Genomic DNA, 24,689 nt, shown 5'->3' with positions numbered 1-24,689 from the left:
TTTTCTTGGTTCAGCACTCTTCTTTCTCCTCTTTTTCGCGGAGTTTTACTTCTAGTAAGGTTTCGCTTACTGATGTACCTGATCTGGATGATGGGGAGAAGGACTTCGCCCTGTCTTTGCTGTCGGATTGTCGTTTTGATAAGCCCAAGTACAGCGTTCTTTTAGAACAGTATTTGAGTCGCCGTGAAATACTTTTGGCGGGTCTTCCTTTAGAAGGTATTTTTCTAATCTTTTGTTGTTATGTTTTTGTTTTGTAGGATGTCGACTTCTCTTGAACATTTGCTTGACAATTTTCATGTCGATATGACTGTAGATATGGGCGAGGTCACCAGTGGCGTTCCTAATCCGTCTACGATCGCCGTACCGGATCCAACGCCTGATTCGGTGGATCTTGGTCCTGCTTCCGGCGATCAAGTTCCTGCTGCGACTTCTGAGTCGCCTTTGCTTCCTTCGAAGGAATCAACTCCTTCTCTGAAGGGGTTGCCTACCGCCGGTCAGAAACGTCCTGCTGAGGACCAGGCTGGAGCTTCTGCCAAGCGTCCCAAGAAGAAGAAGTCTTCTGGGGTGTCTATCGAGGAGGCACCTCGGTTTGCGGCTTGGGCGGACGCACAAGATCCGCCTCGACTTTCAAACGTCGCCATTCTTCATGCTTGCATGGAGAATATTATGATAAAACAGGACATTGAGTCCATTGATCGCGAGCATGGCGATAATTTGGCTGAGTTCGCCTGTCTCGGCGGTTTTTCGGTATGCTTTTTTTTTCTTTTGTTTTATATTATGATTTGCTTCTCCTTTTTTCTTATTTGTTGCTTTCTTTCTCAGGTGGTCCAGTCCATCGCTGTTTTGGAGCGCCGCCGAAGGGATGCGGTGGATCAATTGAAGAAGCTCCAGAGAGATTCCGAATCCTGGCTCTCCGAAAAACAAAAGATGGAGGAGGAGGCTGGCGAGGCGACTGGTCTGATCCAACAGCTGAGGTCCTCCGTATCTGCCAAGACTCGGGAGATTTCCGCTTTAGAGGCTCGGGTTCGAACTTTGTCCGAGGAAGTCGAGTCTCTACAGTCTTCTTCAGGTGCTCTCGCTAAGGAGAGGGATGATCTGAAGAAAGAAGAGGGGCGTCTCCGCCGGCGTTTGGGTGACTCTGGGAGCTTTTATTCCCAAGTCATGACTCAATACCGGTTGGCGATCGGGGCAAAGCTGCGGGAGCAGAATCCTGGCGTCGATCTTTCTGGAGTCAATCAGTTGGATCCTGCTTCTTTGGCGAAGGAGGTGAAGGCGAAGCTTGATAAGCAGAAGCAAGATGCTTTGAAGAAGGCTTAGCTTTTATTTCCTTCTTTTGTATTTTTCGCTTTTTTGTATTTTTTGCTTTAGTTTTTGCTTTCGCCTTTTTTGTATTGGATCGTAGGCGGATCCTTTGTAATTTTGCTTCTGTGAATATAATGATCTTTTGACCATTGCTTTTCTTTAGTTGTAGAGTTAATCTAAACTCGTTTGCTATTTTGAGAAGTTAATTTAAACTTCTGCTGGTGTAATTTATTTGTAGGTCCGAACGGATCCTTTTATTTATTTGACTCGGATGAGTCTAAATTATTTTTTAACTAAGATTCAAGCGATTCTTGTTAAATTATATGTATTAGGTCTCGAGCGAGCCTATAAAATTTGCTTCTTATCGCCAAATCGCCTTTTTATTTCAAAAATGGAAATAAGTACATGCCATGAATTAATCTATTGATAATACTTTCTCAGGTGCTCTATATTCCAATATCTGGGTACCATGGATCCAGTTATTGTCTTTAGTCTATATGCGCCTTTGCCAGTAGCTTCTTCGATAATATAGGGGCCTTCCCAATTAGCCTGCATTTTCTTCACTCCTGCGTTTCCTCTGCCAACTTCCGCGTTTCGTAAGACTAGATCGCCTCTTTGAAATTCTCTAGAATTCATTCTTTTGTTATGGTATCTTGCAGCTTGCTTCTTGTATGTAGCGGCTCGGGCTGCCGCTTCATCCCTTCTTTCCTCTAGTAGGTCTAGACATAGCCTTGTTCTAGCCTCGTTAGTTTCTTCTTCTAGATAGTTTACTCTGATGCTGGGTATGCCAATTTCTACTGGAATTACCGCTTCAGTACCGTAGGCGAGCCTAAAAGGTGTTTCGCCAGTTCCTTTTCTAGGAGTTGTTCTGTATGCCCATAGAACGCTGTATAATTCTTCTGCCCAGTTCTCCTTATACTGAGAAAGTCTCTTTTTTATTCCTTGTGCTATGGTTCGGTTGGTGACTTCTGTCATTCCGTTTGTCTGAGGGTGCGCCACCGAAGTAAATTTCAAATTGATCATCAGTCCTTTGCAAAATGCCTTGAACCGCTTGCAATTGAATTGTTTGCCGTTGTCTGCTATTACAGTGTGGGGTATGCCGAATCGGCATATTACTTCGTTCTTGAAGAATTCCTCTACTTTGGCTGCAGTGATGGTTGCGACAGGCGCTACCTCTACCCATTTTGTGAAGTGCTCTATTGCGACAATTAGGAATTTCACTTGGTGTTTTCCCGTTTCAAACGGTCCAACTATGTCAATCCCCCATGTGGCGAACGGCCACGGGCTTTCCATTGATCCTTGAGGTACTGCTGGCACACGGCTGATGTTGTCGTGTCTTTGGCATTTATCACATTTCTTGACTAGTGTTTTCGCGTCTTCTTTGATGGTCGGCCAGTAGTATCCTTGGAGTATTGTTTTTCTCGCTATGGTGATTGCTCCTTCGTGTGCTCCGCATATTCCTTCGTGGATTTCTTTTAAGATGGATTCTCCTGTCTGAGGCGAGACACACCTAGACCATGGATGAGTTAATGAGGTTCGGTAAAGAACTCCATTGTGAAAAGAGTAGTTGGCAGATTTTCTGATGGTGCGAATGGCTTCGACTTTGTCTGTTGGTAACTCGCCGCGGTCTAGATATTTGATCAGTGGAGTCATCCAGGAGTCGGCCTCCTCGATTGCCATGACTTCTGTTTTTCTGGTGCTTGGTGATTCGAGAATTTCCTTTAGCTGCATTTTAGTGAATAGATCTCCAAGTTCTGACGCTGATTTGGCGATGGCGTCGGCTTCGGTGTTTTCCTCTCTCGGGATTTGAATGATTTCCCATTGTCCTCCTTGTGCTTCCAGCTGTTGGAGCTGTGTTTTGACTTGACTCAGGTATTCGATCATCCCTGTTTCTTTGGCTTGATATTCTCCCTTGACCTGATTTACCACCAGCTGGGAGTCGCTATAGATCTTTAGGATTTCCGTTCTTATTTCTAATGCGAGGCCGAGGCCTGCGATTAGGGCTTCATACTCAGCTACATTGTTGCTGGCGGCGAATTGGATGTTTACTCCATATTCGATCCTGATTTTTTCGGGTCCTTTGAGGATGGCTCCTGCTCCAGCTCCTTTTTCATTCGACGCTCCATCTACGTGGAGTTCCCATACCAAGGCTGGTTTGGGTTGGCCAGTCTCGGTTGGAGTTATTTCTGCTACGAAGTCCGCCAAAGCTTGTGCTTTCAGAGTCGGGCGAGGTTCGTATCTTATGTCGTGTTCGCTGAGTTGGATGGACCAGTGGACTAATCTTCCGGAGGTTTCTGGTCGTTGGATCGCCTTTCGCAATGGTTGATTTGTTCTTACCACAACGTTGTGACTTTGGAAGTAGTATCTCAGCTTTTTAGCTGTGGTCAGTACGGCAAGTGCCATTTTTTCGATCTCGGGGTATCGTGTCTCCGCACCCTTCAGGACTCGACTAATGTAGTAGATTGGCTTCATCTCGTTATCTTCCTCCCTTACCAGCACTGTCCCGATGGTCTCGTGCGTGGTGCTGATGTATAGGTATAGTGTCTCCCCTTTCAGCGGTCTGCTTAGCAATGGAGGGGTGACGAGGAACTTCTTTATTTCTTCAAAAGCGTTCTCGCAGTCTTCATTCCATTCAAATTTTTGTGTTCCTTTGAGGGCTTTGAAGAAAGGCAAGCATCTTTTTGCTGAGCAAGACATGAATCTACCGAGTGCTGTGATTCGCCCGTTGAGTTTTTGAACTTCATTTATGCTTCTTGGTGCCTTCATATCCATAATTGCCTTGATCTTTTCGGGGTTCGCCTCTATTCCTCTTTGAGATATCATAAATCCCAGGAATTTCCTGCCTTGTACGCCGAACGTGCATTTGTCAGGGTTCAGCTTCATTCCGAACTTATTTAGTATGTTGAATGTTTCTTCAAGATCTTTTGCATGGGTTTCTTCCTTCTCGCTCTTGATGATTAGGTCGTCTACATACACCTGGACTCGTTTTCCTATCTCGTCTTTAAACATGAAATTCATAAGTCTTTGGTATGTTGCTCCAGCATTTTTCAGGCCGAAAGGCATTGCCGTGTAGCAGTAAGTTCCTCCCTCTGTGATGAATGAAGTCTTTTCTTGGTCTTGCTCCTTCATCTGAATTTGGTGGTAGCCTTGAGCTGCGTCGGCTAGGCTATACATCGCGTGTCCAGCAGTAGAGTCCACGAGTTGATCGATATCCGGGAGAGGGTAGCTATCTTTAGGACACGCTTTGTTTAGATCGGTGTAATCCACACACATTCTATTTTTTCCGTTGGCTTTCTTTACGATCACTACGTTAGCTACCCATTCGGGGTAGTGGACTTCTCGTATGAATCCTGCTTTCTCCAGTTTTTCTACTTCTTCAGCGATTATTTTCTGTTTTTCTTCCGAGAACTTCCTTTTCTTTTGCTTCACTGGGTTCGCCGCTTCTGCTACATTTAGATCATGAGTAATGACTTGGGGGTCTATTCCGACTATTTCTGATGCGTTAGCAGCGAAGGTTTTGACGTTGTTTTTCAGCATGGCCGTGATTTCGCTTTCGGTCTTCGGGTTCATGTTTGCGCCGAGATTTACTCTTTTCTCCTCGTCGAGTTGGAGTTTCTTTGTTTTGCCTTCTGGTGCTGTTTCTTTTTCTTCGATGTCGTGATTAAGGATTTCTTCTATTGCCATTGCTTCGTCTGATTCTTTTATTGCTTGCTCGTAGCACTTTTTCGCCTCGGCTCGGTTTCCTTGTATCGTGATAATTCCTTGTTTCGTCGGTATCTTCATGGTTAGTGCCTTTATGCTTGTCACGGCAGCTGAGTCGTGGAGGAATGGTCTCCCCAGTATTGCGTTGTATGGCAGGTCGATTTCTACGACGCTAAACCGTGTAGGTAATTCCTCGCTTTTCCTTGTCCTTCCTAGCTTGACGTCGAGGGTAATTGTTCCGTTGGGCTTAATTGGCAAGCCCCCAAATCCTACCACAGGCGTGGCATTTCTTTTTAGTTCCACTAGGTCTCCTCCTAGGCTTTCGTAGGCCTTTCTTGTTATTAGGTTTATTGCGCTTCCTTCATCGATCAGGATTCTCTCAACGTTCCAGTGTTCGATGATCATGGCCACTACCAGAGCTTCGTTGTGCTCTTCAGCTATTCTCCCGAAGTCCTCCCCGTCAAAAGTTACTGGAGGAGGAGTTGAGAGTTCTGTTGCTTTTCGTTTTCTCTGTGACGTTTGATCCTTCAGGTTTACTCTTTCAGAAGTCATCTTCTTCAATGAGATTTGTTTTTGAGTTCAGAAAAGCTCCTTCTTTTGAAGTTTAGTTAAGCTTTTCCCACAGACGGCGCCAATTGATGGAGTCTGCCTTCTGAACCGGTGAGTGAACCTGCAAAACAGGGTAGAAGCTAACCGGACGGTGGTTGTCCGATTAACTCTCCGATGCTAAAGTCAGTTTAGAGCTTTGAGCAGCGTTTTGAGTATATGAATGTAATTGTGATTCTAGGCATACCTCATGCTCCTTTTATAGTAGTCGAATATACCTAGTAGAGTTGTATTAGGCAGGTGAATCCTACTTTGTAGGGATTCGGCCGTATCGTAGAGATTCTCCTGATTTGTCGGGATCTACCTTAATCTGATAAGAGTCCTATTTAGGAACGTCTTCCTAAATAGTCTCAATTGATGGAGTCTGCCTTCTGAACCGGTGAGTGAACCTGCAAAACAGGGTAGAAGCTAACCGGACGGTGGTTGTCCGATTAACTCTCCGATGCTAAAGTCAGTTTAGAGCTTTGAGCAGCGTTTTGAGTATATGAATGTAATTGTGATTCTAGGCATACCTCATGCTCCTTTTATAGTAGTCGAATATACCTAGTAGAGTTGTATTAGGCAGGTGAATCCTACTTTGTAGGGATTCGGCCGTATCGTAGAGATTCTCCTGATTTGTCGGGATCTACCTTAATCTGATAAGAGTCCTATTTAGGAACGTCTTCCTAAATAGTCTTATCTTCCTAAAGTAGAGTTTATCCTTCCATATGTAGTGTTTGTGTCCAAATAGGACAAGATTTCCATATTTAGTCGTTTACCCGAATCCCGGGCTTGACGCGCTCTTGGCGGATCATGTGGGATTCGGTCTTTATTAGCGTGTTACCGAATCTTAGAGATTCGGCATCTCCTTCATACCTTTTCGGTCTTCAGGGGGAGTCCGGTGTCACCTGAGAGTAGATCTCCTGCAACTCGGCTCCATTATACTTACAGTAGGATTCGGTATCCATCAGTTACACTAAAAAAAACACAATAGCTACATTATAAAAACACCATCATTACATTAAAAAAACGATAAAAAAACACCAGAAAAAATCTAAAAAAAAGGAGCATAAATCAGTAAAAAGTAAAAAAAAAATTGAAAAATGAAAAAAAAAGGTATTTTTGGTAAAAAAAAAAGGCATGACCTGTAAATATATTTAAAATAATATAAAGTTAAAAATTAAATATCAAATAGTGTACTGTAAAAAAATTTCCCTTAAAACTATGCTTAAAATAATAAATTTTCCGTCAACTATTAATTTGTGGATTATTCATGAACTATGCTAATTATATCCTATTTATTATTTAATCTTTTAGAAGTACATTTTCTATATTTTATTTATTCAATGAATGGTCTACCAATGTCTTTAAAAATATTATTTGAATTAATATTTTTAGAAAATATTATTGATTGTTGAGTTTTTGTTTTATATACATAAAATCAAGATAAGGATGTTTTTGTTTGATCAAATATTTAATGTTGTTTTATTTTTTATATATACTTTCTCTCACTAAATTAAATAAATAATTTAATTTTAACCAACTACTCACTTTTTTTGAGAAAAGTCGAGAATTAGAAAGGGGTCCAAACCTTATGTTTAAAATGGGTCCAATTTTTGAAATGGTACCAAACGTTTTATTAAAATTGATCAAAATCGTATTATATATGGAATGAGTCCAAATTTTGTCATGGATATTGAAATAAATAACTAGAAAAGAACTTCAATTAAGATCTCTTCATATAAATTTAACAGGAAAAACACGGGAATTGAAAGAAATTAATATGGTTTGGCAGATTGTATTTATCCACTAGTGACTAATTCATTAGTTTCAAAATAAAAAATAATAGTAGAATTTTTTAATAAATTGAATCCAAAATACCTAACACTATTGCAAAACATGAAAAAAAAATACTCTCTTTCCTAATATAATTGTCTATTTTATTATTATTATACAGTTTAAAAAAGAGAAAATAACAAAATTGCCAAAAAATGGGCTCCAATTACACTAATTACCACCTAGGTCACCTATTTTACATTGATACCACAAAATATCAAAAGTTTACATCCATGCCATCCCAATAGCATCTTGACACGCGGAGTTGAATCAGCAATTAATAGCTGAAGATACCATCACGGGATCCGCGCAACAGAATCAGTTAAAAATAACGAAGAACAAATCAGCTAATGACACGTGACAATCACAATATTCCTCTCCTAATATCACGCGTTTGTTTCCCTTTTAATAGAAAAACAAATCAAAACATGTTATTGTTTCCCTTTCCATATACAAACAGATCTAATATTCAAAATATATACACGTAAAATATACAGAGCTTGAGGAAGATGACAGTAGCTCCTTCCACATGAGTTATCACCAAAATTGAAGAATTACAAGGTAATATTTCCAGAATATTAATATTTATTAATAGCAGACATGTATCTTCTATGTATCTGACTCATATAATTTTTTAAAATTTGTACAGATATGGAATCTATTCCTATTATGATACAACACAAAGGAAAATGGGTTGATTCAAATAAATATGAAAGTTTTGAAGTCATTGGTGTAATGATACCTGAAGATTCAACATATATGAGTCTTCTACATATAATAGCACAAGAAATACAAGTTAACTTGGAAAAACAGAATATTGAAATAAAGTATCAAGTGAAGATTCATTATCCACCACTCAAAATCATAGACAACTCAAGCTTCAGATTTTACTTAGAAATCAAAAAAAAGGAATTGGATTTCACTATGTATCCTCTATGCATAGTAGTTACAGATGATACCCTGCAGATACAAAATCTTCTTCCAGAAGCTACAAGAAGTACTTCAACAGGAATTTCACAATCAAATAGAATGTCAGATACAGTGCAGATACCAGAAAGATACAGTGCAGATACATTTTATGAAATAGGGCAGTATACAAAACTACTTGCAGTTGATACAATTGAATCCACAGATGAGGCAAATGAGATTGAGAAAGAAACAGAAATAGTGTCAAATCTACTGCAGGAAACAGAATTGAAAGTTGGGCAATCATTCAAAGACAAGCAAATTCTTCAAACATACTTACAAGTTCATTCAATCAACAATCACTACAAGCAAAAAATAGTTAAATCATGTCCAAAGAACTTTTGGATAAAATGTATCGATGATACATGTGAATGGTATCTCAGGGCATCAAGAAATGGTAACACAAAACAGTTTATCATTCGTAAACAAAACATGAACCACACATGCCGAAAAGAAACCAGATTCAGCAATCAAAATCAAGCCTCATCGTCACACATTGCGGGTACCATCAAAGTGAAGTATCTAAATGTCAAAACAACCTACACACCAATAGATATACAAAATGATATGCAGACTTTACATGGTGTACATATCAGCTATATGATGGCTTGGAGAGCAAAGCAAAAGGCATTTGAAATGTTAAGAGGTAAGCCTTGTGAATCTTACAAATCATTGCCTACTTTTATATATATGATTGGAACTACAAATCCGGGATCTGCCATAGACATACAATTGAGAGAAGACAATTCATTTTTGTATGTTTTCATTGCATTAAAGGCTTCAATCATAGGATGGCAGCATTGCAAACCAATAATTGTTGTTGATGGTACATTCTTGAAGGCAACATTTGGTGGCACACTTCTTGTTGCAACAACTCAAGATGCAGCTGGAAAGCTATTCCCTCTTGCATTTTCTGTTGTAGATTCAGAAAATGATGCCTCTTGGGAATATTTCATCACTAGATTGAGACAGGCATTTGGAACAAGACAGGGTATCTGCATTGTATCTGACAGACATCTCAGCATAGAATCAGCAGTTAAGAAGATTTTTCCTGAAGCTTTACATGGCATATGCATGTTTCACCTTCTTAATAATTTGAAGACAAATTTCAAGAAAAATGCAAAGAAGCTTAAAGAACCTTTTTTTGCAGCTGCCAAGGCATATACCGAGACTGATTTTGAATATCATATGAAAGAGATAGACGAGTTAGATGTTCGAATTAGACCATATCTTCAAAGCATCAAATATGAAAGATGGTCAAGGGTACATGCTGTCAAGAAAAGGTACAAAACTATGACATCTAACTTAGCTGAGTCATTAAATGCAGCAATAGTGCATGCAAGGGAACTGCCAATCACAGCATTATTAATGCACCTACATGACCTCCAACAAGAATACTCATACAAACATAGAAAAATTGCTACCGATACAGTCACAACACTTGCAACAAACCATGAAGATTTACTTTTTCAAAATTACATCAATGCTCTAAAACTGCAGGTATGTATCTGTATCATCTATGTATATTTCATGTATCTGACTTAGTGCAGAAATCAGATTTTTTCTTATATCTCTTATATGTATCAGCCATGTTTATCAACTGTATATTATCTTTTTGTTAGGTGAAACCATCTACAGATGATATCATAACAGTGTTGGAAAGAGGCCAAAAGTACACCGTCAATATGAAGGAGAGAACATGCACATGCAAGAAGTTTGAAATCGAAGAAATACCTTGTCAACATGCGGTAGCAGTTCTAAACGAGAGGCGAATTGAACCATATGAGTACTGTTCAAGGTACTATACTAAAGCAGCTATGTTGGCGACTTATAGTGAGATTGTGTATCCATTGGAGAAAGAAGAAGAATGGATTATACCACAAAGAGTCAAGGACTTCATTGTCTTACCACCACAGCATAGAACAAGAACTGGAAGGCAAAAAAAGAACAGAAACAAATCACATTTGGAATTAAAAAATGGCACTTGTGGAAGATGTGGAAAAGCTGGGCATAATAGGAAAACGTGCCGAAACATGCCAAAAATCACCTGAAATGTTGCTTTCATTGTTTATTGTTATATATATAATTCTGATACATTGATGAACGGATGAATTTCATTTTCTGATTGGATAGAGTACTTATAGAAACATATCTGTTATGCTTGTTTTTGGAACATATTAATTAAAACAGATACATGTGTGATACAGGGTTGATACATATATGATACTGGGTTGATATGCGAGTGATACAAAGTTAATACATGTATGATACATTGATGACAAAATGTATCATCAAAAAGGAAATTTAATTAAAATGAAACATAAAGGACAAAAGTATATGAAAAGGAATACTGAATTAAAAAACACTAATTCATTAATTCAAACAACAGAAGACGGAAACAGAACCATGTTCAAACAAACCTAAAAACAAAAAACACACAAAAAAACATAAAAACAAACCAAAAGGACCTTTTGGTAAAAACCATTGTTCATTCAAAACAACAACTAAAGCTTCTTTCTTATCCAGTGTTGTTCATTCAAGTTTGTTTCTTCCAGCCTTGATTTTGTATCTTTTTGGTTTGGCAATCAGATTATCCTTGTCGATAAATTTCTCTGATTCGCTCTTAACATTGTATAAGGTCTTCCATTTCCCATACTTGTGCAAATTAAACGAGACCCGCCTTCGGTGACCCTTCACATCAAAATCATTTGTAATTTGATCTTCTATCCCATGCACAATATACTCAGCATAACAGAATGCAAGGATTCCACAGTCACTGCATACACAAAATGATACAAGTAAGCTACATAGTAGATACATAAAAATACAAAATGTATAAATCTGGAAAAAATTACTTACTCAAACTTAAGATCTGGCACATTCTCTTCAATAATCAGCTCCATACAATCCTCGAGTCCTTGACTATAATAAAATGGTGAACGCAAATCACAATTAGAATTCTCTTCGAATACACCACACTTGGCAAGAAATAAAGGAAGAATAGATGCATAATTCATAGCAATCGCTCTGATCGATGAAGCACTCAATGTTGACTGAGCAGAATTATACACTGTAATCCTCCTAAACTTGAAATTCAACAACGCGACAGCCCAATGATTGACTCCAGGAACGCGGATAGGGAACAACACATATTCACATTCACTCCAATTAGTATTAGCAAGCATACGTTGACCACGTATATACTGAGAAATTGGATGATCTTCATAAACCAAATCCCGTTCTCCGGTATCGTAGTAAAGCTTCGCGAAAGCCTGCAAACTTTGATCAAAATAATCGTCGGTGGTTGTAAATTTCATTGATACACTGCTGTTATATTTTCCTTTCTTCCTCAAAAAGTAAAGTAAGATATCCATGTGCTACAACAACGAGAAAACAAAAATGTCAAACAATTGCCAACTATCAAACTGTCAACCCAGTAACAATGTATCAACATTGTATCAAATATGAATATAACATCATGAAAAACAAAAATTTAAGCACGACTCATACCTTCGGATGAAAAGACTGTCCGCCATACTCCAGAACAAAGAAAAAATCTTTGGTATCAACAATTTTATCACCAAAAATAAAAGGAGGATTGATAGAATTAAAGGCTTCCTTAACAAATCTTCCTCTACAAAAAAAAAAAAAATTAAAAACAAAAACAAAAAAAATCATTAAAAAACTTAAAACTAAAAGAAATCGAACTTACTCCTTAAACTTAGGATTTTTTAAGTGCCCTGCAGCAATCCAATTATGGTACTCTTCAATTTCTGGACACATTGTAACATTTCCAAAATTGTTATCCAATGGACACAACCTAGGCACAACAAAAGAAGAGTTCTCTATACGAAATTCCTTATTCCCAGAACTGAATTCAGCCAAGTACGGAGATTTCAATAAAGTACTTGGCTTGACATTCCGTTTACGTCCAATAGGAGTAGTAAGATCATCCACTACTTTTTTCTTCTCAGCAAACTGTATTAAATATAAAAAATATTACAGAAAACATAGAAAAATGATACATGGAATATACATGTTTGATATATATAGAAAAATTACCAACATAAAGAAAAGATACATATTTGATACATATTAGAGATATATAGAAAAAATACAATACCTCATTAACAACAATTTTTGTACCAGAATCAGTTGCAATGTCAGACATTTTTGTACCAGAATCAGTTGCAATGTCAGGCATTTTTGTACCAGAATCAGTTGCAATGTCAGCAGAAAGCTGAAAATTTACAACCAGAAATTATTATAACTAAAACATAATAATAAAATAATAAATTTGAAATCTTACCTGCACGGGTATTGATTTATCACCACCGCCATCATCATCGTCATCTCCATCATCGTTATTATTGCTAGTACCGCCATCACCATCATTATCATTTCTGTCATCGTCCTTCTCATCTTTTTTTTGCTCACCATTACCCTCCTCTCCATCATCGTCTTCCTTCTCCTCGTCTATATCATTGTCTTCCTTTCCCTCATCGTCTTCATTCTCCTCTTCCTTACTCTCATCATCTTTCTTTCCATCACCGTCTTCCTTCCCCTCATCGTCTTTCTTTCCATCATCGTCTTCCTTCTCCTCATCGTCTTCCTTCTCCTCATATTCATGGTTATCCTCCTCATACTCATAGTTATCATCCTCATTCTCTTCATCAGCGATCTCCTTTTCTACACCACCATCATTAACAACAGCATCTGTAAATGCAGGTTGTAAATTTTCAGCAGACACCTGATTGTTTGAAAAAGCATTAGATACATGGTTAAAAATATAACTGTTAGATACATGAATTATTCACTACAATGTAAAAAGATACCATAGGTAAATTTTTTATTCCGAAATGATCACCAATCGCCGTCAAACAATCAAAGACGATTCGCATCTCCTTCTTCAGAGAAGTAACTTCAGATTGCAAATTCGATTGACTTGACACGATTATATCCAATCGACCCTTCAAGTGCTTAAAAGTCTTCCTTTGTCGCGACGATTCAACTTTCTTACATTTCAGAAAATCAGCAAGCAATTCATCATCTGTTGAATCATCCAAATCTTCAACAATTTTCTTCTTTCCAGATTGAAAAAATCCAGAAATGTTAAGCAAGCTTTTTTCGTCTGTTGTTGGAACAATATTCTTCAACTTTAACTGTCCATAGAGAAAAGATACATATTTCATACATATTTGATACATGTATAAAAGCTACAAAATTTAAACAGAAACTAATTCTTTTAAAAACTTATACCTCATCACGTGTCAGATCATAAAAAGTCTCATTTAGATATCGATTGCTAAGAACCGTATCATTGGTTTCCCATTTCAGCATTCGAGGAATTGATGATCCTTCATCATTGCTCAGGCAGATCTTCATCTTTGCAGCAGGACAAACTTCGTAAAACCATAGTTGCAAAGCCAACAGAAAACTAAGCAGCCTGTAAAACTTGAGCTTTCTACTTGAAACAAACCTATTCTTCATATCAGAGATGGTAGATCGGAATACCATGATGCCCCACGGATATGAATTATAGTCGCCACTATCAACCATATCCATAAAGAAACGACTAACATGCTGATATTTAGTTTCATTTGAGCACAAAAAGAACTCAAATAAGTAAATTACAGCCAACTTGACCGCATCATGATCAGACTTGAAAGACTTATTTAAGAAAATAGCGCCCAGTCCATGACGTGTAACATCTGAATTAGGGAAATAGGTTTCTACCAGCCGATTGCGTGTCGGAGCAAAAGAGAGCACGTTCAATTCGCCAACACAGTTTAACCCCGTAATCAAAGCAAATTCCTCGATGCTGAAACGAAGTTTATATCCAGCAACTTTAAACCACAATTCCCTATTATTTGGATGCTTCACTTCACGCAGCAACAAAGAATGTATAAGTTGAGGCTGAACAGACATTGGCTTCAAATCTAAAAACTTCCCAAGAAACGTATTCCTAAACAATTCCAGCTGAGTATCAGAAAGAGTCTTCTTGATGTCCTCGATATACTTAAACTTTAACGGCACAGTCATTCTACACGTATAACGATATTCATCTGCTATCAAGTAGTCCCAGTTCTACAAAGATACAAAAACAAATACACAAAAAACACATAAAATTAGTAAAATAAAGATACATTTAATATACAAATATATCAATAAACAGTTTAAATACATAGAATATACATACAAGGACAAAGCTAATTAAATATAGACTACTAATGTAAACTAAAATGTATATCAACTTAAACATACATCAAATATTCATAAATGATACACATAAACCTAAACATTAAATTGATTAAAACCTAAAACTAATCTAATAATGAAATATACATATTTGATACATCTAAAATACATATATTACAAATCAGAATAATAAAAAAAACAAAAAAAAACATGAAAACTAATCTAGTAATGAAATATACATATATTATATATTTAGAATACATAAATTACAAATCAGAATAATAAAAACACAAAACAAAAACAAAAAAATGAAAAATGAAAAATACCATAACAGAACGAGCAGGTTCTTCAATAATCAAGCCCTTCTGAGTTTTCTTATTCACAGCTGCATCATCAAATGTTAATCGCCTTCTTTTAACATCAGCGCCATCCTTCATTTTTTCCTTTTGTTTCACATTTTGAGAAACAGAGGCAGCACCACTTCCTTCAGCATTTTTGTCCACTTTTTTAACTAATTTCCGTTTCATTTTACCAGGAATAGCAGTTTCAGATTTCTCTTTTGTGGGAGTTGATCTTGTGGAAACAACCATGATGTTACTTATAAAGTAAATGAAAATGATGAAAAGAAACTGCTAATGCACGAACGAAAAGAAATTGCTAGAATTTAGGGATTAAACATGAGAAGACCTAAAATGGAGGAGTAACGTTAGAGAAGAGAGAAATGGAGGAGACTGATCGTGTGAGAGAATGAGAGAATCAGTTACTGTTGCAAATGAAAACTAACCCAGAGCTAATGAAACGTGGTAGACAGATGTCACAATCAGAGAGATGGTATTAAATGTAAACAATTAGAGTTTTGTGCTATTAAATGTAAGAATAACGGTAATGAAGAAAACAAACAAGCTGAGATGGTATTTGATGAAAGTTAATTGTGAATTATGAGTTTTTTTGTTATTTTCTCTTTAAAAAAACACTATTAAATGTAGCCACTATTTTTGTTTATTTTTAAATATTAATAAAAACTAATTTATTCGTGGATTATTGATGGATATCAAATCCTATCATAAGTAATATAGTGCCGAGTCGCAGGAGATCCATTCTCAGACAATGTCGGACTCTTGAAAGGCTAAACACCGAATCCATGAGATTTGCTTTAACTAGAATAATTCTTCAATCCGTAAAAATAAGACCTAATCCCCTGAAGACTCGGACAAAGCGCGTCAAACTATGGATTCGACTAATCGACCAGATCCACGAAGATCCATGAAGATCTTTCCTATTTGGATACGAACTCCAACTTAGAAAGATAAACTCCAACTTAGGAAGATGAGACTATTTAGGAAGTTATTCCTAAATAGGACTCTCATCTGAATAACAAATTACACTCCTAAGCAGAGTCAACCCCTACTAAATAGGATTCACTTTCCTATTCCAAGACTACAAGGTATACATTCAACAAATATATGAAGAGTTTGAGGTATGCCTAAACACACAACTATACTCATATACTCAAAACGCTGTTCAAAGCTCAATAGTGACTTTAGCATTAGAGAGTTAATCGAACCATCATCATTGAGTTAGCTTCTACCTAGAAGGCAGACTCCATCAATTGGCGCTACGTGTAGGAAAAGTTTGACAACTTCAATTTTAAGGAACCTTTTAGAACTTAAATAAATTTATTGAAGAAGATGACTTCTAATGGATCAAATCTCAAGAATAAAACCTGAGAAATACAACGTCGAGATTGAAGACGAAAATAAAGCAAAGTAATGTTCAGAAAATGAAAGGTGAAGCGAAATGCAGACAACAATTTAAATATGAGTTGAAAGCATACAAGAAGACATGAACAAACACTTGTCTTAAAATTAAACACAATGAAGAATGGATGAACGGCACATGGCAGAGAGATGAAAAATGAAAATCTTGTTGAAGAAGCAAAACGATATGCCGAAATATGAATCGACTCGCCTCAAATGGAGCTAAAATTTACCAAGGCATAAATACCATGACTTCAGCTCACTTGCGCGGCCGGGGGGGGGGGCTAATGATGGATACCGAATCCTATCATAAATACTATAAAGCTGATTCGTAGAAGATCCATCCTCGGACGATATCAGACTCCCACCCAAAGGGCTTAACCAGACAAAACCAGCGGTCGGATCTATGAGATCCGCCTCGACTGGAATATAACCTCAATCGACAAGGATAACACCAAATCCCCTGAGGACTCGGACAAAGCGCGTCGACCTAGGGATTCGGCCAGATTACAAGATTTACAAGGATTCTCGAAAATCCTTCCTATTTTGATACAAACTCCAACATAGGAAGATAAACTCTAACTTAGGAAGACGAGACTACTTAGGAAGACATTCCTAAATAGGGCTGTTATCTGAATAAGGAATGAAACTCCTAATCAGGGTCAAACTCTACTAAATAGGATTCATTTTCCTATTCCAAGTCTACAAGGTATATATTCAACTTCTATATAAGCAGCTTGAGTTATGCCTAAACACACAATTACATTCATATACTTGAAGCGTTGCTCAAACCTTAATACTAACTTTAGCATCGGAGAGTTAATCGGACAACCAACATCCAATTAGCTTCTACCCTGTTTTGCAGGTTAATCCAACGGATCAGAAGGCAGACTGGCAGACTCATTCAGTAATTAACTTTCCTAACACAAAAACACATTGATTTGCTAGGACAAAAAACAAAACAGCCTCTACCGTCTATTCGGCAACACCTTCGCTATAAATTTATATGCATCACATTACTCAAAAACATTGGACGAAAAATCAGTAATCAGTGAATGTTTTTTAATAATAGTTATTATATGCGTTATTTGAAATAGCACATAACTATTTAAAAAATGGAAAAACAACAAAGAATAAATTAATTTTTTAAAGATAAAATTTAAACATAAAATAGGAATAAATTAAAAATCCCAATTGGGTTGGTTGCTCTGCACTGGTCATCAAACGCATGGCCACCAATGCAAATTGGTTTAGTCCAACCTGCAAAATGCAAAAGTTCATTTAGAATGGCCAAGAATCAAACATATGGCCATGGTTTCAATTCAAATCCGGATGTTTTTGCAGATGATTGGTTCTCTAGAAAAACCACAAATGTAATAGAAAATGAACTAATAAAAAGATAACTTTTCTGCTATCATACATTGTTTCCATGGAAAAGAAACAGAATAAGAAAGCAATCTCTAAGGTTAAGGCTAATCAACAAGTTGTTCAAGATGAATTCATTGATGTGGATGTTCAAATTGGGGAGGTCTCTCCGTTTGGGGAAACCCCTCAGATCTAGGAGGAGGTAGTGAATGAAGTTTAGCAAGAAATAACTGTAGTGGATGAGGAAGTCAAAGATAGGAGCACCGAAGTTCCTGAAGTTAAAAAAAAGAATGGGTTGATTTATTGAGGACTAATCGTCAAATGGAACCCAATGATGCCCTAAAATTCATTCATCCACTGGTGAATAATGGAGTTCGTGTTGCTAAAATTCATGAAGAAGATTCACTCAAGGAGGTGGATAGATGAAAGACCACTATTCTGAGATGCGTTTATGGGTTAAACCCTAAGTTTTACAAGCTTCAAAGTTTTATCAAAAATAAATGGGGAAAAATTGGTCTAACTGATTTTTATCACATTAAACCCAATCTCTTTGCGTTTCAATTTGAAGATGAGGAAGCGAAGATGAAAGCTATGGTAGACGGTCCTATAACATTTGACAGACACCCTCTTCTTCAAGAATGGAAAAGGAAAATGAGTTTTGACATTGATGATATTGTCTATATTCCTGTATGGATTAAACTCCACATGCTTCTTTGGGAATTCTGGAATCCAGAATCACTAAGTTCAATTGCTAGAACTCTGGGTAGACCGCTGTTTACTGATAAGTTCAGTAGAGATAGATCTAGACTTGCATATGCTAGAGTCTTGATTGATACGAAGAGTTCCAATATCTTCCCTGATAATGTGGTGATAGAAGATGAGGATGGAGCTTAGAGAACTCAAATGGTAGAATATGAGTGGAAACCGATATTGTGTTCAACCTGTAAGAAGCTTGGACACATGAATTTTGAGCAAAAAAAAGTTTGGATTGCTAAGAGCAATAATGAAGCAGTTGAGTTGAGGGGAGCAAATAAGTGGTTATTAATAGCAAAGAGAAAGAGGAGATTCACCAGGAAGTTCATGCTGAGTCTTCTATAGAAGTTGTGCCTTCGGTTGAAGTTGATAAAGGCCAAAGCGGTTTTATATTCCCAAAATTAAACCCTATTCTTGAGGATGGATTTCAGTTGGTCACAAATAGGAAGCAAAAGAATAAATAGGGGAAAAGTATTGAGGAGAATGCTAATCAGAATCTGAAGCTCAAAGGTGGAGGTATGGTAACTAAGACTCCTGGAATTTGCATAGTGATAGATAAACCCAAAAGGCCTCTTAATCCTTTGGACAAAGGTTAATGAATATGATGACTTGTAATATAAGGGGAACGAATGATCCCCTTAAGCAAGCTGAGGTTCATCGCCTGTTTGTTATAGTAAAATTATCTTAGTTGGTATCCTTGAAACCAGAGTTAGGCAGTGTAACATTGATAAAGTTTGGAAGAAGATTAATATGATGGGTTGGAATATGATTGATAATTATGATCATAGTTATATAGGAAGAATTTGGGTCATTTTTTTATAGCAATAGAGTCAAGATTAGCATTATAAAGACTATTTCCAATTAGTTCATTGTGATGTTGAGATTGATAGTAATTCTTTTTCGCTGGACTATGATTTATAATGATAATGCCCTACTAAATAGATGTGAGTTGTGGCAGGATATAGTTTCCATTGCATCTGTCACTAGTAAGCCTTGGTCTGTACAAGATGATTTTAATGCTATTATAGGAGAGTTGGATAAATGTGGTGGCAACAACCTGGATAGTAATCATTCTTGAGAAATGATAGATTGTATTACTCCTTCAAGATTGATTGAGCTTAGAAGTATTGGTTGTCTGTATACACGGACCAATAATCAGTGTAATGAGAACAGAATCTGGAGGAGACTGGACAAGGTTTTTGTTAATGGTGAATGGAGTGATTTGTTTCAGAATGCCTATTTTGAAGCTAAGATTAGTGGTCTCTCTAACCATAGTCCTATTATTACTTTTAACCCGAAAGAGGATAGGTACATGAAGAGAAAAAGCTTTAGGTACTTTAATTTTTGGTCTAACCCTCCTAGTTATGATTGTATTATTGAGGAGAAATGGAGTAAAGAGTATTAGGGATTCACTATGTTTCAAATTACTCAGAAGATGAAAGTTGTTAAACAAGACTTAGCAATCTTAACAACCATTGCTTCTCAAACATCTCTTAGAAAGTGAAGGATCAGAGAGACAAACTTGATAGGGTCTAAAAAGATGTGCAACTGGATCCCCTTAATTGTCATGTGCTTGCTGAAGAAAGAGCAATGTGTTATCACTTGAGATACCTTCTTAATTGTGAGGAGAGTTTTTATAAGCAGAAGTCCAGGGTGCAATGGCTCAATCTTGGTAATTCTAACACCAAGTATTTACACAATGCTATTAAGCAGAAGAAGATAAAAAATAATATGGTCATCTTAAGGCTTGTTTCAGGGGATAGTATTAGCAATCAGGAAGATATTCATAGTGAGATGACAAGATTCTACAAAGAGCTTTTTAATAATAATAATAATAACCAGAACATAATTCATATTAATAAGGAGAAGTTCAGGAAAGGTGCTTTCTAAAGTGCAGCTGACATTACTAAGTTAAGTAAACTGTCTCTGAAGAGGAAGTTAAGCTAGCTATTTTCTCTATTGGGAGTGAGAAAGCTGCTGGTCCGGATGGGTTAAATAGTCTTTTTTCAAGCATTCTTGGGACATCATTAAAGGAGATGTGGTCCAAGTTATATAGGAGACATTTCAGAATGGTAAAATCCTCAGAACTATAAACTCTACCTCTATTGTTGTTATTCCTAAGAGTACAAATGTTGATAGTTCAGTTGATTTCAGAGCTATTGCATGTTGTAACACTCTCTATAAAGTCATTACTAAGATTGTCACCTTTAGACTCATCCCTATTCTTAACAATCTTGTGTCTGATAATCGGTCAGCTTTCATTCCTAAATGGTCTATTGCTCGCAATATCATGCTGGCTCATGATCTAGCTAAGAACTATCACTATGAGAAGGGTAGCCCTAGATGTCTCCTTAAAATTGACCTTAAAAAATCTTATGATTCAATATCTAGGGACTTTTGATTAGCGTTAATTTCCCTCATAATTTTATTAGATCGGTCATGAACTGTACCAGAACAACCAGTTTCTATGTTAAATGGAATGGCAATGCTGGTGATAGGTTCCATTCTAGTAAAGGTTTTAGACAAGGTGACTCTATGTCTCCTCTCCTTTTTGTGTTGTGTATGGAATACTTGTCCAAAATGCTTAAAAATGTTAGTGATGATTTTAAGTATCATAAAAGCTGTCATAAGATGAAAATTAATCACCTAATGTTTGCTGATGACTTACTCTTATTCTCTCATGGTGATTTACAATTTGTTATGTTCTTCTCTAACACTTTGAATTCATTCAAATCTATTTCTAGCCCTAGTGTTAATCCTCTGAAAAGTCAGGTATTTTGTTGCAATATTGACAATAACATTAATAGTAGTATTATCCAGTCCCTGAGGTTTATTGAGGGTGTCTTACCTCTAAGGTATTTAGGTATTCCTCTTATTACTTCTAGACTTTCTAACAAGAAGTGTAGAGGTATTATTGATAAACCCACTGGTAAGATTAATTCTTGGTCTAGAAAATTCTTATCTTATGTTGGTAGAGTCCAGTTTATCTGATATGTCTTGCTGAGTATGCATGTTTTCTGGGCCTCCATCATGCTGCTTCCTAAAAGTATTAATAGAGAGATTCAGAGTATTTACACTAGATTCTTATGGGAGGGTAAAAGTGGAGGGAACAGTGCTCTTGTAGCTTGGAAGATATCAGTAGGCTTAAGAAAGAAGGAGATCTAGAGATAAAGGATATTAGCATTTGGAATAAAGCTGCAGTTTGTAAACATGTATGACACATCATTAATGAGTCTGGTTCACTATGGGGAAGATGGATTACTGATAATAAGATTAAAAGAGGCAGCTTCTGGAGTACTAAGGCAAATAATGGTTCTAGTTGGATTTCAAGGGGCCTTCTACTTATTAGACAGACATTAAAAAGCTTATTGATTACAGAGTTGGGAATGGTGTTAAAACTGAATTCTGGAATGACCTCTAGATTCATAGGTGCTCCTTAACTGAAAAATTTTCTAGGGTCAAAATGAAGGATTGAAATGTACATAAGTACTCCACAGTAAGTAATATGTGGAGGAATGGCAATTGGATTCTCCCTGATCCAATGGACTCCTATACTGATGAAGCTTGGGACTATATATAACATCCGGTAAATAATAATAATAATAATAAATAATAATTGAAATAAGGTAACTTAAATATTAAATAAGGGATAAAGATGTAATTTTATCCTTGTTTAAGTAAAACCCTAAACCTAATTTGATGTGTATTTAAAAGAACTAAAGTATTCTATTTGAGAAAGAAAAAACACAAGTAAAATTTTAGCCTGCATCATAAATTCACAAACTACAGTACATGATTTCCATCAAGATTTTTCAATACTTTCAAGGTATTACTCTTTTTGCTGAATTCAATATTTATTTATATGATTATTGATAGTGTAACTTATCAATTGAATATTAATTTGTTTAAAATAAAAGTTATCGTTTTTAGTGGACTACTATTTACCGCCCTAAATTACTACTCACCGTCCAACTTTTTACCAAAATACCAAAATACCCCTAGTTTTTTTAATGGGTCATCGTGGGCCATCGCCCTGAGTTTGCGATGGCCCATAAAGGCCATTGCCAAATTGAGGCGATGGCCCTTAGGACCATCGCCATCTCAAGAAGATGGCCCAAAAGGGCCATCTTCTTGAAATGGCTTGGCGATGGCCCATTAAAAAAAATTAAAAAAAATTAAAAACGAAAATATTAAAAACCGATACCGTCCTCTATTTTTAGGTGATTTTGATATTTTTATTATAAATTCGCTCGGTTATTTGTCGGATTTTTAGTTGAGTTGAGAGAATTGAGTTTTTTTAACTGAAAATGGCTTAGGGATATTTTAGTAAAAAGTTGAGCGGTGGATAGTAATTTAGGGCGGCGAATAGTAAAACCCTTTTTTTTATATCTTGTTCTTTGTAATATTGAGATGTTGTGCGATTGGTGTTTTATTAAGAGAACCAAAGTTTTTAGATTGATGTGACAGAGTTGAATTACAAAACTGTTTGCTTTTGGTAGGCAAATCAAAGGTATTCCTTTTAATTTATATATGATCAATAGTATTTCATATCTTCACGGTTTACGGAGCTAAAGTTTTCCCAATTTCTTAAACTATCACGTTTAACAATTCAAACTTTTGACATTCTTAATACTACTTAGCTATACTTTACTCCCTAAAATTTAGATCGAAAGTACACAATCCTCGTAGTTTTTCAAAAAGTATCAGACTTTTTATTTTTTTAGGTACAAATCGATTTTTTAATTTTTTTTGAACAAAAAACCATTCTGTCCAAAATCTCTGTTAATCGCTGACGTGGCACATAAGAAAAAAATTCAAAAACATCCTTAATGTTTAAAACATTTACCAGTTTTATATTTATAAGTTTTTTTAACATATTTCACCCTCTTCTTCATTTAAATATCAATAATTAAATAATATTTAGAATTAAAACATTTATTAAAATAAATCGAAACACAATTAAACAAATTGAAACCTAATTAAATATTTTAAAACCCGATTAAATCAATCGAAACACAATAAAACACTTTGAAACTAATCAAAACACATCGAAATTAAAAGGAATACCTTTGATTAGCTTACCAAAACCAGCAAGTCTGTTCCTCAAGAACAGACTGCCGGAGGAGAAGTCTCCGGCCAGAGACCGGAGATTTCTCCTCCGGATGTTCTTTTAAAAAAAATTAAAAAAATAATAATTAATTTTTAATTGGGTTTTGATGTATTTAATTAGATTTTAATTTGTTTAATTGGGTTTCGATATGTTTAATTATTGTAAACACATAGAATTTAACTTTTTTAATTGTGTTTTGAAGTGTTTAATTAGATTTCAATTGATTTAATTGGGTTTTAATTATTTTAATTTGGTTTTCAATTTATAATTTTATTTAGTTATTGATATTTAAATGATGAAGAGGGTGAAAATAGTTAAAGAAATTCAAAAATATAAAATCGGTAAGTATTTTAAACATTAAGGATGTTTTTAAACTTTTTCTCTATATGCCACGTCATCAGTTAACTGAGAATTTGGACGGGAGGGTTTTTTGTTCAATTTTAAAAGTTTAAGGGTCGTTTTGTTCCCAAAAAAAGTAAAAGAGCTGTCTTGTACTTTTTAAAAAACTACGAGAGTTTTTTTGTACCTTCAGCCTAAAATTTACAAACTAACTTTTTAGTCCAAAAAATACACTTATAATAATCTAGATTCTTTGTTGTAATTTATTTTAAGAAATAATTCATATTAAAGAACTGCCCTTGTAAAATAATAATAATATATATTGTTATAATATTTTAGATATAAAATTGATGAGTGTATGTTATAAATATTTTTAGGAGACGCATATAGACTAGATTATCGAGCAGTACCATACGGAATTTATTTATTGGGCGATAGAGATAACTATAGTTAATTAAATTTATGTATATTAAATTGATTGCTAAATGTAATTTATTTTATTATTTATGCCATTGGCATTGTGGTACATGATTAATTGTACTCTATCTGACAGAGTGGTTACATTATTATCTGTATGTTTTATGATTGTGAAATTGAGAATTATGAAAATATCGGATACATGGTTGTCAGTATGTGGTTATGTTTGATGAGGTAGTTTGAGAATGAATTTTGATAATATATAAGGAAGTTGACAATTTGCTTATCTATTACTGATTATATCCAATGGTTTAGAGATGTGATGATAAATTGTCATACGATGAAATAAATGATGTGAT

At 35.9% G+C, this 24,689-nt stretch overlaps 2 protein-coding genes across 2 annotated transcripts; both read left to right on the top strand.

Moving 5' to 3' along the window:
• The first annotated feature begins 683 nt into the window (after positions 1 to 683).
• LOC126671017 (uncharacterized) lies at positions 684 to 1,360 on the top strand. Its single transcript, XM_050364708.1, has 2 exons — positions 684 to 747; positions 823 to 1,360. Exon 2 carries the CDS (start codon positions 928 to 930, stop codon positions 1,315 to 1,317), a length of 390 nt encoding a protein of 129 aa, XP_050220665.1. The 5' UTR covers positions 684 to 747; positions 823 to 927; the 3' UTR covers positions 1,318 to 1,360.
• A 6,716-nt stretch (positions 1,361 to 8,076) lies between these two features.
• LOC126672736 (uncharacterized) lies at positions 8,077 to 10,626 on the top strand. Its single transcript, XM_050366691.2, has 3 exons — positions 8,077 to 9,891; positions 10,014 to 10,327; positions 10,599 to 10,626. Exons 1-3 carry the CDS (start codon positions 8,077 to 8,079, stop codon positions 10,624 to 10,626), a joined length of 2,157 nt encoding a protein of 718 aa, XP_050222648.2.
• The last annotated feature ends 14,063 nt before the right edge of the window (positions 10,627 to 24,689 follow it).

Source organism: Mercurialis annua, linkage group LG3, assembly GCF_937616625.2.
Source record: "Mercurialis annua linkage group LG3, ddMerAnnu1.2, whole genome shotgun sequence".
In the NCBI taxonomy this organism is placed as follows: Eukaryota; Viridiplantae; Streptophyta; class Magnoliopsida; order Malpighiales; family Euphorbiaceae; genus Mercurialis; species Mercurialis annua.
This window is presented reverse-complemented; position numbering and strand designations above follow the sequence as displayed.